We start from the raw sequence: 13,104 nt of genomic DNA, 5'->3' as shown, positions 1-13,104 counted from the left end.
GAGTCTAGATCTTTTTTATGTAAGAGGGGAAAGCTGGCTAAAGGCAAAATAAAAAAAAAAGTCCCACTTAGATTGGTGGAATATATATATATTTTTTTTTTAACTAAATTATTAATGGAAGGTCAATAGATAACTTTCAGAAAAGATTAGATAAGGTCATGGAGAGAAATGATAAGTGGACGGAGGTAAGATATAAAGTAAATGTCACGTTTGTTACGGGCTTGTTTGTTATGCTCATGAGTCTGTTATAACATAATGATGGATGCTGCACACTGTCAGGTAAAAGTTACGTAAGGTTAAGTTAGTTTCGCCAGTTACTGTTGTACTTACGCCCGTATTTAGAAACGCCTTTCTCTTCTCACCACGACAATTTTCCAAGGCCACAGAAACAACTAGTCAGGTTTTCAGGACAGTTTGTCATTTTAATAAACTAGAAATTTTGCCAATCCATCACTAGAACCATAAAAATGCTCTTAAAAATCGAGCACCTTCAACTAGAGCCTTTGGAAAGCAATGACGGTGAGAGAGCTGAGTGTTTCAGAAAACGGGCTTTAGTGTTGTTTAGGAGCAAAGAGTCACATCATGAAGTGTTGCTTAGTAATTCTCTCTTAGGTTCAGTTACGTTAGGTTAAGTTAAGTTATAATCTTCTATATCAATGCTTAATTTTCTTCACATGCACAGTTTTTCAATATCACTTCCTCATTTTTTCTCTTTACTTCTGCGTGTCACTTTTTGGCCGAAATCCGTCTCACTTTCTTCCATCAACTTCCTCTTGTACTTCCATCTTCATCATTCCATTTCACTCGTTAGTCGAAATCCGTCTCTCTTCTTTTATTTGTCCCATCCGTTCCTCGGCATTCACCTCAGCTCAGTGTCGTCGGCGCAGGAAATTCACGTTTATGTTGAAGTAATCTTTACAAATCACGAAGACACACACGCTTGCTTCCCTTGACGGCGAATATCCCTGCCTGCCTCGCTCTAAAGTCATCTCCAACTCCAAAAAACACTGCAGACAACACGTTTACATAATATATTCACTTACTTTCCTTAATTTTCTTTACGTTAGTGCGTTTTGCGATGTTGAAGTGTGTTTTAAAAAAGAAAGAGAAAGAGAAGGATCTGGAGGAAAGACAAGAAGACATGACACCCATTGACACCTTCTCACTTCATGTATAAGACAAAATAAAGAGTCAAGCACATTTTAGTCACTTCTCTTCATTTTCCTCCTCTTGCACATCACCGAACGCTTAGCAAGATTATTTTCCTCATGGTATGCTGAAGGTGTTGTGTGTGGCCACGACGGACATGCTAAGGGTGACTTACTGGACTGCCGGAGGGGAGGGAGGTGCGGTCAAGTGAAGAGGAGACAGGTGAGTGAGCGAGTGAATGAAAGAGAAAGAGAAAGAGAGAGAGAGGAGGGGAGAGGGAGCAAGGGCGTTTACAAGTAGCTGCCCTAGCTGGTTATCTAACATTATGATTCTCTCTCTCTCTCTCTCTCTCTCTCTCTCTCTCTCTCTCTCTCTCTCTCTCTCTCTCTCCACACTGTGATATCCTTTTACATAATCTTATCTAAAGAAAAGATAATCTCTCTCTCTCTCTCTCTCTCTCTCTCTCTCTCTCTCTCTCTCTCTCTCTCTCCACACTGCGATGTCTTTTTTCGTTATGTTATCTAAAGAAAGGATTAATAGTGATTGATAAGACTATCGAAGACATTTTTCAATAGTAACAGAGAAAACATTTTGATCTCAATGAACAATTAACAAATGGGAGATGAGAGATAACAAAAGTTGCGACACATATGCCTATTGTTTTTTAGTTTTTTTCTCATCTCAAGTTCTCAACCATCGCCGCGTCAGTTTTCTCTCACACCCTCTTCCCGCCCCCCCGTTACCATTACCATCTCCATCGGCCCATCCATCACCACTCTTCTATTGTTCTCGGGCAATTAGGGGCGTGTCTGCTCAGCGAGAGGCGGCGGAGCGACGGATTCTCGCCCTTACAACCCGTCACCATGGTCGGCATTCGCTAACCCCTGTCCAAAATTCAGGCAAAAACCGCCTCTGTGATCGGTCTTCATGGTCGGTTTTCGCGTGGCGCGGCACTTTAGGTCCCGCGGGATTTGTTCCTCTCCGCGGGGATCCTCAAGGGTCGCTAAGGGACTCTCTCTCTTCTACACCCTGAGGATTAAGGTTGGTTTTCCTCGACATCGCCGCGGAAGGAGCTGATAGCAGCCCGGTGGGGAGTCGCCGCCCAGCCAAGGAATTCAAAGCCTCCAGGTGTCCCAGCAAAAGGTTCAGATTCCCTCGGGATTTTCAAAGGTTGTAAATTACGAGATAAGATCAGAACATGACATCGGAACGCCACCGCCAAAGCCGATGCTTCCGCTGCCCTCCTCCTCCTCCTCCGTACGTGTCCCCAAGCTTCCCTTAACCTTCCCTTTTATTATCATCGTTATTATCTTTTTTCCTTTGGAAAGGAAAAGACGAAGGGTGGAACACATCAGTCAAATTGGCATCCTGTATGAATGCAAATATAATAACTGTTCCCCCTATGGGAGGCGCTTCCTGCAGGTTAAAACACACTGCTTTAGATAAAGAAAAAAATTAAAACAACAGAAAATGTACTTCTTGAGAAATGAAGCAGCCTTTGGTTAATTTTTCCATTTATCATTTAGTTTATATAGTTTATTTGAATGTATCTACTTATGTCGCTAACAGAGCTGGGCACTTCAGTACCTCGGTCCGCACCTCCGCTCCTCCGTACCTGCCACGGTCCCTGCAGACCACCAAACGAATTGCGGAGGTCCGAAATGCGGAAAAATTTTCAAAAGTGCGGAAGTAACAGGTACTGAAAGGCGAAATTTTAAGTCCGTACCTCCGCACTTCAGACATGTGCGGAAAGGCGAAATTCTGAGTCCGTACCTCCGCACCTGAAATTGTCAAGGATAAAAAAAGAAGAAGAAGAAGAAGAACTATAAATGGATAAAGACGACTAACAGTCGTCTTTATTCATTTATATATATATATATATATATATATATATATATATATATATATATATATATATATATATATATATATATATATATATATATATATATATATATATATATATATATATATATATATATATATATATATATATATATATATATATATATATATATATATATATATATATATATATATATATATATATATATATATATATATATATATATATATATATATATATATATATATATATATATATATATATATATATATATATATATATATATATATATATATATATATATATATATATATATATATATATATATATATATATATATATATATATATATATATATATATATATATATATATATATATATATATATATATATATATATATATATATATATATATATATATATATATATATATATATATATATATATAACTGAGCTTTTGCTCCAGTTACCTGAGGAACACCGAAAAACAGTACGACAAATAGAAACCGTACATAAGAAAATCAATAAAGGAGAAAGTGCTATAGCCTTCAACCTCGTATGCCTACAAGAGAATATATATATATATATATATATATATATATATATATATATATATATATATATATATATATATATATATATACACACATATATGGAGCTCTGATGTATTATTGCCATGTATTTTGTTATATTTTTTGATGTGCGGACAAGATTTTTCAGGCGCCCGTTAGTAGTTTTGGGTACGGTACCGGAGGTGCGGAGATGCGGTACCGGACCGAGGGAAAAAATTTTAGGTACGGAAGTACAGGTGCAGATTATTTTGCGTTGCAAGGTCCCGAGGCACGGTACCGGACTATCCGATATCCAGTAACGCGCCCAGCTCTGGTCGCTAATGATTCCATTATTTAAATCATCAATGTATGTTAAAAAATAATGGTGGTCCCAAAATTTATCCTTGTGTATGTAAGGTGTGTATTGATTTACCCCGAGGTAGGGAAACACTGACTTAGGGAAAGCAAACTACTTAATCAATTATCAAAAATTATGCAGTAGCCGTGACAACTTACTGCTTCAAAGATAAACACTACCCATGTGCCTTAGAATCACGAAATCAATAATTGAACGAGAGACCGATGAGGTGTACTGTGGCGCGCTGTGTTTCCATGACATCGCTTCCTTTCAAGACGAATTTCCTGGATTCATGCATTTATAGTTAAGCTGCAGCTTCCGACATTGTTTACTCTTTTCACAATAAAGCGTGATGCGCCAGACTGTCAAGTATGGGCAATGACATCTTCAGTTCACGGTGAGTCACATCCCTTACGAGATGGTGAGTCAGTGAGTCATGCATACTACAATCAGCTCACGGTGCGCCATGGAAACAATGGCCAGCCTATTGGTTGGTATTTGTTATATATACAGTATAGCAAGCTGGACGGGCTGCCAGTCAAAACATTGCCGCCAAGCAATGTTTTTTTACTGTGCGATGTCTTCTTCGAAGGTAAGAATCGTATGGTTCATTGATAACAGGAAGCGCAGTAGGACAGTACGTGCATAGCACTTCTATGACCAGAGATTCTCTTTGCTACACATTTCGTGTTTCTAGTGCGAACCTCCTGAGACACAAATATTACACTTTGCTTCCTTTGGGTCTAAATATAGCACATATATATGTTTTTGTTTTTTTTTTCTTCGTTTTTAAGATTGTAAAAAATCGTCTGAAAAGCAATACTGTCCAGTCACACGCAAGATCGAGAGTACACGTGGCATTAATGGCTGATTGTTCTTCTCTCAGTCATGGTCAAAATGTGATCAATGGTAAATGGTCACGAATATCACCCTCCGTGTTCAAAAACACCGCTGCTGCATGCACATCAGACATAGTAAAGAGAAATTTCCACGCAAGATATTACTTCAAGATGAAACTCGCAAATGACTGTAACAGTCCTTCATTATCCAGTAAATTGTCCAGAAATACAGCACGTGCGTTACTCGTACGAAAATGACGGTGACTGAGCCAGATTGTTTGTTGTGTAACCGTCCCATCATTCCTTAATTGGGGAGGGGAAAAAGTGATCGTTTCAGTATAGTAGCAGGCCGAGGTGCACTTCGCTCAGATGCAAAGGTTCACTGGGATAAGCGAACTCTGACTTACCTGGCAAGATGATATGATCTTTAGTAATCGAACATGAGCTCTGAGATGAATGGCGTGTCTCCAAGAGTAAGAATAATATCGTCTCTAAGCAACTCTTAAGAAGAGTATTGGACAGGGAGGGAAGGAAAGATCTTCTGTTTCAGTAGTAATAGGTTGCATGCCCTATGATGAGTTTCATGTGTCAGACGCAGCAGGGTCGGTTTTCCTTAACAACAGCGGCAGGTTGTGTTCTTTCACTGACACACCATCACAAATAACTACAATAACACCCCGTCTGCGGCGGAAACCCAGCGCTATATATCTGTTATCTCTCTTTTGGAAGAGATGCATCTTAAGAAATAATTTGACAAACTGCTGTCACGAGCCCCACAAACATGCCACTGTCGGGGTCCTGGTAGTAGTAGCAGCAGCAGCAGCAGTAGTAGTAGTAGTAAAAGTAGTAGTAGTAGTAGTAGTAGTAGTAGTAGTAGTAGTAGTAGTAGTAGTAGTAGTAGTAATAATAGCAGCAGCAGCAGCAGCAGCAGCAGCAGCAGCAGCAGCAGCAGCAGCAGCAGCAGCAGCAGCAGCAGCAGCAGCAGCAGCAGCAGCAGCAGCAGCAGCAGCAGCAGCAGCAGTAGTAGTAGTAGTAGTAGTAGTAGTAGTAGTAGTAGTAGTAGTTCTAGTAGCAGTAGTAGCCCATGATAGTACCATCAGAATTACATATTGATAATGCATGTAGTAGGTACATATTACACAGCTCAAAATGATGAGTATGTATTGTCAAATCAGTCATCAGCGTTAGAGGCATGTGCTTTTCAAAATGATAATTATGTTTTGCTCCAGTACCAAGAACCGTCAAAATGTATCAACGATACTCAAAGAAAAGGACGATGGGTAATAATCGCTGCACACATACACATTCGTCTTCCTTCATTTGCCGCTGCCCTCACATTCATTATCCCTCGGTTGCTTCAGTCAACGCGCTGCTCTCCTAGTGAGCAGATTTCCACCGGTAAGTGCCACGCGTGTGCGTATAGCTATGTGTTACTAGATCTTTTACACATTCTCGTGAACAACGTTGACCAATGATTCAGAGAGGAAGCGCAGCAAAGCTTTGATATGTGCTTACATAAGAACATCAGAAAATAACGAAATCTGCGAGAAGCTGTCAAACCTGCCAACGATGATCTTGCATCGCTGCGGTATGTACACTACGAGTACAAGGGACAGGATGTGAAATATAGAGGAATCTCACCACAGGGGTTATAAGAAGAAGAAGAAAAAATCAATGTCTCCCTTGTATTTTTCATATTAGGTTTTGGACAGTTCGCGTTTTCAAATCCACATGTTTTGCTTTATCAATGCCATTCAAGCACGATTTATGAAGATCTATATGTATGACTGGTGCAATTTCATCATGATTTGTCCGCCTCGCACTTATCCCTAGAACACCACAGCATAAACAAAACAAAATGTGTTTCACTGCGATAACAAAGCTGATGACCAGTCACCCACAACATTAATCCTGACACAGTGACACTGGTAATCAATGCTGACCGTTGCTGCTGTGGTAGAGAATGAGGAAGAAAGATGCACTTCAGATACGTGAATAAGTCAATTTGTCCCAGTAGACCATGCTTGCTAAGAGCCTTAGTAAGAGGTGGCGTAGTGGATAAGCTGGTGAGCGTGGGATCAGGCAGACATCCACGCGTCTATAGGTTAAAATCCCACCACAAACCACTCGAAGCTATGCCATTTGTTGAGTGGTTTAAAGTTACCTACATGTCACCAAGATACCCAAATTCTAGGTGGTTCCACCAGATGCGCTTGGGTGGTGATATGGGCCCTAATATGGGTACCACTATAAGTAAAACTGCCTGCGCCATTAATTGGAGGAAGCTGAACAGCGTTTCCTACATACTCTTCAAGTGTGCCTACAGGCACTATACGCCATAAAAAAAAAATTAAAAAAATAAATTAAAAACGTGCTCCCTAAGCAGTACATTCACTATAGTGTGTGACTGTGTGTCGCCGCGTGACGCAAAAATATAGACTGAGGTAGATAAAACACTTATCGGTGTCGTGTTGACTGGTGGCAGCACGGATTGTCTTTTGTGTAGCATCTCCGTGCTTGGCTGCTGTGATTTGTGACCTCCGTGTTCCAACAATCAGTGCAGCGAAATGCAGTGTTCATGCAAATCATTGAATAGCACACACATTGATAAAATGTGTTCAAAACAGACGGCTGTAGGTGGCGTGACAGTCTGCTTGAAGCAATCTTGTCATTATTATTATTATTATTATTATTATTATTATTATTATTATTATTATTATTATTATTATTATTATTATTTTTATTACTGTTGTTGTTGTTATTATTATTATCATTGTTATTATTATCATAATTTATTCTATTTATTTTTTCGGTTGATTCTAATAGGGTATTGCTTACAGGGAGACCAAAGACTACATAGGCGAGGCACACGACGAGCCGCGGCCGGCCAGAGCCAAGGGATGCAAGGTCACGTGGGAAGCTTGACCTCTCTAATGAATTAGATTACCATAAAGCTAGGCAAGTGGTTGCCTATCCTTCAACTATCATCTGGTAAAATTGCAGTTGTGCACTGGGGTAGAGCACGGCTTGATTGGCCTTCAGTAGGGAACATACAACATACAAACTTGAGGTCGTACAATTGAGACAGATGAAATTGATCATTTTGACCAGAAGACGACTCCCTCCAATCAATTCCCAACAACCTTTCCTGGTACTCGATAGATTCCCTGAGCTGTACTGATTATTGAAGAAGCCCTCAACACACCACTGAGGGAAGTCCCACCCAGCAACCCCTTGTATACAAAAAGGAAGCCCAACACACCAACAGAGGGAAACAGTCACCAAGGAGTCCAGCAGTAATTAGCTTCTCTGTCTTTATTGCACCATGTTAACACCCCGACACAAGAAAGCACTGGTACTAATTTTAAGTTTACTTTTTATATCGTTGGTGTTTTACGTGTATTACCAGAACAACTATAATCAACTTTTTGATCAACGAACCTATGAGACCAAGAAGACAGTAATTCAGGTACACACTACAACAGCAATATCTTTCTTGGATGAGAGAGGAAATCCAACACCAAGTGGTAATGAAAGTTCCTATCAAACAAATAAGGCCAGGTCGGCTTATCTGACATCACAGCAATCCAGGGCGCCGGTGATCAAGGAAGGATGTATCCCTTACTTAAAGGACCTGTTTGTGGTGCCAGTCCCTCAACACGGTAAGGAACACACAGCCACTTGTCTCCTGTGCCATAACCTAGACACGAGTGAAAAAATAAGTTTGATCATGCAGGATGTGTTTCGCAGAATGTGATCAGCCTCACGTCGTTATGCATGACGGAGGTCGCTTGGGAAACAATCTGTGTCAGTATGCCAGCCTCTACCTCCTGCGTCACCTGTACGGAGTCAGGGTGAGTCAAACCATATGAATACAATGCTGTCATTCTCTTTCTGGTTGATGTGTATATGAACCTAATCTTTAATAATCTCTCTCTCTCTCTCTCTCTCTCTCTCTCTCTCTCTCTCTCTCTCTCTCTTAAACATTACATTCCTGCAGGTGTCCATAACAAGGAAAATGAACGCCACTCTCAGCAAAATAGTCAAAAACATAGCCATACCAGTGCAAGACTTCGACTGCTTCACCAGAAAAACAAAACACATATCATATGAAAACTTGAACAAGAAGCTTTACGCTGCTGCTTTACAAGTCAGGACCAACACAAGCAAGACGATGATCACAGAGCCGCTAATCCAAACGTCTTACTACGTGTACAACAACCCCGCCCCCCGAGACCTGTTGTTTGCATACCGACCCTTGGTGCGGTCCCTCTTCAAGTTTCGAGACGGCGTGATGAAGGCAGCCATAAGGAACATTGATGCAGCTCTAAAGCCATTCAATGCTACGTATCATAAAAGGGACTTCTCCATTATCACTGTGCATGTCAGACGGACGGACTATACTAGCTTCATCAGCATCAGGTACAACTTGACCCAGCTTGATGAACTGTATTTCACCAGAGCCTTTCAGTTCTACAAGGAGAGGTAGGAATGATGGGATGTGTACGTATGTCAATAGTAACCGTTGATATTAATGCTTCATGTATTATAATCGTGATTTTTATATGTTTATACATATTTCTTTTGATTCATTCATATTTTGTTCTGGTTGCATAGGTAATGTTCTCACCCGCTTTCCCAACAGGTTATTCTTATCTTCCTTCTCATATTGCTTTAGCATTTCAGTTTCACCAAAAGCGCCTTGTGGAGTATTTTGTCCACGCCCGCTCTCTTGCTGGTGAAGCTGGTTATCCCTTCCTTGAGTTTATTTCTATTTTCAACTGTAGATTAATTATGCATGCTTACTCAGGTGTTTGAGCGTCGATTAATGTGTACCTGTTTAGAATTTACGACTCCACACCTGCAACAAACATGATAACCACCTAACTTACACACACACACACACACACACACACACACACACACACACACACACACACACACCGCGTAGTGTAGTGGTTAGCACGCTCGACTCACAATCGAGAGGGTCCGGGTTCGAGTCCCGGAAAGCGGCGAGGCAAATGGGCAAACCTCTTAATGTGTGGTCCCTGTTCACCTAGCAGTAAATAGGTACGGGATGTAACTCGAGGGGTTGTGGCCTCGCTTTCCCGGTGTGTGGAGTGTGTTGTGGTCTCAGTCCTACCCGAAGATCGGTCTATGAGCTCTGAGCTCGCTCCGCAATGGGAAAAACTGGCTGGGTGACCAGCAGACGACCGTGGTGAATTACACACACACACACACACACACACACACACACACACACACACACACACACCGCGTAATGTTGACATAATGCATAGTAGCACATTCGGCTCACAACCGAGAGGGCTTGAGTCCCGGCCGCGGCGAGGCAAATGGGCGAGCCTCTTAATGTGTAATCCTTGTTCACCTAGCAGCAAGTAGGTATGGGATGTAATTCGAGAGGTTGTGGCCTTACTGTTCCGGTGTATGGAGTGCTGTGGTCTCAGTCCTACCCGAATATCTGTCTATGAACTCTAGGTTCGCTTCTGGGAAAGACTGGTTGGATGAACGACCGTGGTGAATTACACACACACACACACACACACACACACACACACACACACACACACACACACACACACTTGAGTAACATTTGCATAGAATTAATAAAATGAATATTCATACAATTATAAACACATTTGAACACACACACACACACACACACACACACACACACACACACATGAAGAAAGGCTGAAGGAAATGGGACTGCCAATCTTACAAGATAGAAGAGAAAGAGGAAACCTTAATAACAATGTATAAAATAGTTAATGTCATTGAAAAGATAGACCTGGTGCTGGTGGCAGATGAAGCTGGAAGAACAAGAGGACATGTAAAGATCAGGAAGAGGCAGTGTGGGAAGGATATTGGAAAATAGTTTTCCACATAGAACGGTGGAAAAATGGAGTGCATTGAGTGGTGAAGTTGCTACAACACATAATGTGCATAGCTTTAAAGAAAAAAAAAAAAAGATAAATGGAGATATAGAGACAGGACACTATGACCCCTGCTCGAACCCTGTACAATACAACTAGGTAAACACACACACACACACACACACACAAAATTGCATAAATTGAATATGCAGCTATAGTACACATTTAACCCCCCCACACACACTTGAGTAGCATTTGCATAAAATTAATAAAATGAATATGCATGCAGCTATAAACACATTTGAACACACACACACACACACACACACACACACACACACACTGAATGAGGGACCATTCTAGAATCCTTGGACCATACTCAGGCTGAGGCGGCCGGTGTTCCTGGTGCTAAGTGACGATCCGAAGTGGTGCAAGCAAAAGTTGAAAGCCGAGGACGTACGGGTCATTGGTATGTTACTTAAATTCCTTCTCTTTCTTATCATTTTAGCCTCTTCCTCTTAACATTTAATTGGCTGATTGGTGTAGGAAATTACTAAGTTTTGTACTCTAAAGTAAGATCCACATTTTCTTACCTTATTATACCTGCTATTCTATAACATGGCTCTGTAAGTCCCAACCCACCAAGACGGTCATCTATATATTGGTGTCGGACAATGCAGGCTAGATACATCAGCATAGAAATAGATGAATTATAGAGTTGGCAACAGATCAATGATGAGTCACCGCATTAAGAAGAGACGCAGCTACCATCAACCAACAAGATAATAGGAAAGGAAATGGAGTAGATTATTTGTACCACATTGTATAGAGAACGGTTTTGTCAAGTCTGCACATTCAGTCAACTGCCTTTCGTGGAATTCAAACCGTCAGCCGGGCGCTAAGGGATACAATATCAAGGTTAAGTTAATAGGTTCCTGCTTGAAAGTCTTCCTTCCCATTCAGGACAAATGTAGGAAGTTAAAGGTACAAATGTACTTAATATATCTGATAGTTAATAATATGATTCATTGGAAAATCACTCTATCTAAGGAATAGATTGAATATAGGTAAACAACAACAGAGTATAAAGTATTTTGTTTTCTTTCAGCCAGTAGTTCCCCTTCCGTAGACCTGGTAGCAGTAAGTCTCGGTGACCACCACATCACTAGCTACGGCACCTTCAGTTTCATCAGCGCCTTGATGGGCCAGGGGCACATCACACACCCCATCAACAACAACAACAAGTACAGGCACACCATATGCGTGAACTCGTCATTTTGGCACACCATTTCCAGGACAAGTCTTACAAAGTGGACACCTCCAATGTGGTGCTTTGATACTATGGTCGCGCGCCATGTAGCTCCACTAACAACTCTTCAACTTAATTTCTATTACTTCCTCTCCCTCTCCTTTACTCTCTCCTCCTGTGGACTATCTTCACACGTTACCAACAAAGTTCCTGTCTGCTTCACTGCAATGCAACACGTTATTTCCTCCTGCTCCTTTCCTGTGTTGTCAGACTTCTCTCCCCGTCATTTGTCCTCTCCTTATCTGTCAGGATAAAAAGGAGTGCTATACCTCGCTCCATCACTAGCCATAATATTCACTCTCCATCCTTCCTTACTCCTTAACTCTCTTATATAATTAATTCATTTTAGTATCGTTCTTCCTCACTCGCCTCTCCGACATTTCATTTTTCGCTACTTTTCACACTCCCGTCTATGTTTTCTCACCACTTAATTTATAATTTATTTTCGTGGTAGGTATATATCATCTCTCTCTCTCTCTCTCTCTCTCTCTCTCTCTCTCTCATGTTGTCACTCACGCTTATTATCACTTGGTCTTTCTTTCCTACAGCCCTTCTCACTTTTAATTTCTTAACCCACTCACGCTTACTATGCTTCCCCTTTGACGCATTCATGATCATCTTCACTCACACAAAACATTGCCTGCCTCACGTTATCGACTCCCAAACACACTCGTTGCTACACTGGGAAAAGAAACGATGCCGTCTGTGTATCTACAGCGAGTAACTTCAATAGATTAGAACACTACCCGAGGGAGTGTGTAGTGTAGGAGTGCGCCATAATAGTGTTGGAGCAATATAGAATACGCGTTACTTGCAAACTTCATTACTGTCACTTTATTTAACATACTGCTGCTCAGCGCCCATTCTAAAAGTTGTGATGTTGCCTCATGACCACTGTGAATTAATATGTACCTCTGTAGATCGCGGCCAGAATCAGTGAATAAGTCTGAATCTCAGTCTCGCTTACATTTCCAGTGTCTCTCTCTCTCTCTCTCTCTCTCTCTCTCTCTCTCTCTTTATATATATATATATATATATATATATATATATATATATATATATATATATATATATATATATATATATATATATATATATATATATATATATATATATATATATATATATATATATATATATATATATATATATAT

The 13,104-nt window shown here is 40.6% G+C and overlaps 2 protein-coding genes across 3 annotated transcripts in view; one reads left to right on the top strand and one right to left on the bottom strand.

Annotated features, from left to right (window-relative positions):
- LOC123507759 (organic cation transporter protein-like) overlaps positions 1-1,398 on the bottom strand; it is a 19,235-nt gene extending 17,837 nt beyond the window's left edge. The window contains exon 1 of the mRNA XM_045260935.1: positions 1,325-1,398. The gene's annotated coding sequence lies outside the window, so the exon portion shown is untranslated. The remainder of the gene's footprint in view (positions 1-1,324) is intronic.
- A 4,704-nt stretch (positions 1,399-6,102) lies between these two features.
- On the top strand, positions 6,103-12,953 carry LOC123507897 (galactoside alpha-(1,2)-fucosyltransferase 1-like). Of its 2 annotated transcripts, XM_045261187.1 has the most exons (7): positions 6,103-6,142; positions 7,585-7,735; positions 7,907-8,406; positions 8,495-8,598; positions 8,745-9,229; positions 11,025-11,110; positions 11,750-12,953. In XM_045261187.1, exons 3-7 carry the CDS (start codon positions 8,070-8,072, stop codon positions 12,202-12,204), a joined length of 1,467 nt encoding a protein of 488 aa, XP_045117122.1. In that variant the 5' UTR covers positions 6,103-6,142; positions 7,585-7,735; positions 7,907-8,069; the 3' UTR covers positions 12,205-12,953. The 2 variants fall into 2 exon arrangements, with proteins under 2 accessions (XP_045117122.1, XP_045117120.1); XM_045261185.1 differs by having other exon boundaries at positions 7,585-8,406.
- The last annotated feature ends 151 nt before the right edge of the window (positions 12,954-13,104 follow it).

Source organism: Portunus trituberculatus, chromosome 23 (genome assembly GCF_017591435.1).
Source record: "Portunus trituberculatus isolate SZX2019 chromosome 23, ASM1759143v1, whole genome shotgun sequence".
Classification (NCBI taxonomy): domain Eukaryota; kingdom Metazoa; phylum Arthropoda; class Malacostraca; order Decapoda; family Portunidae; genus Portunus; species Portunus trituberculatus.
Note: the sequence above shows the minus strand (reverse complement) of the source record. Positions and strands in the feature narration are given on the sequence as shown.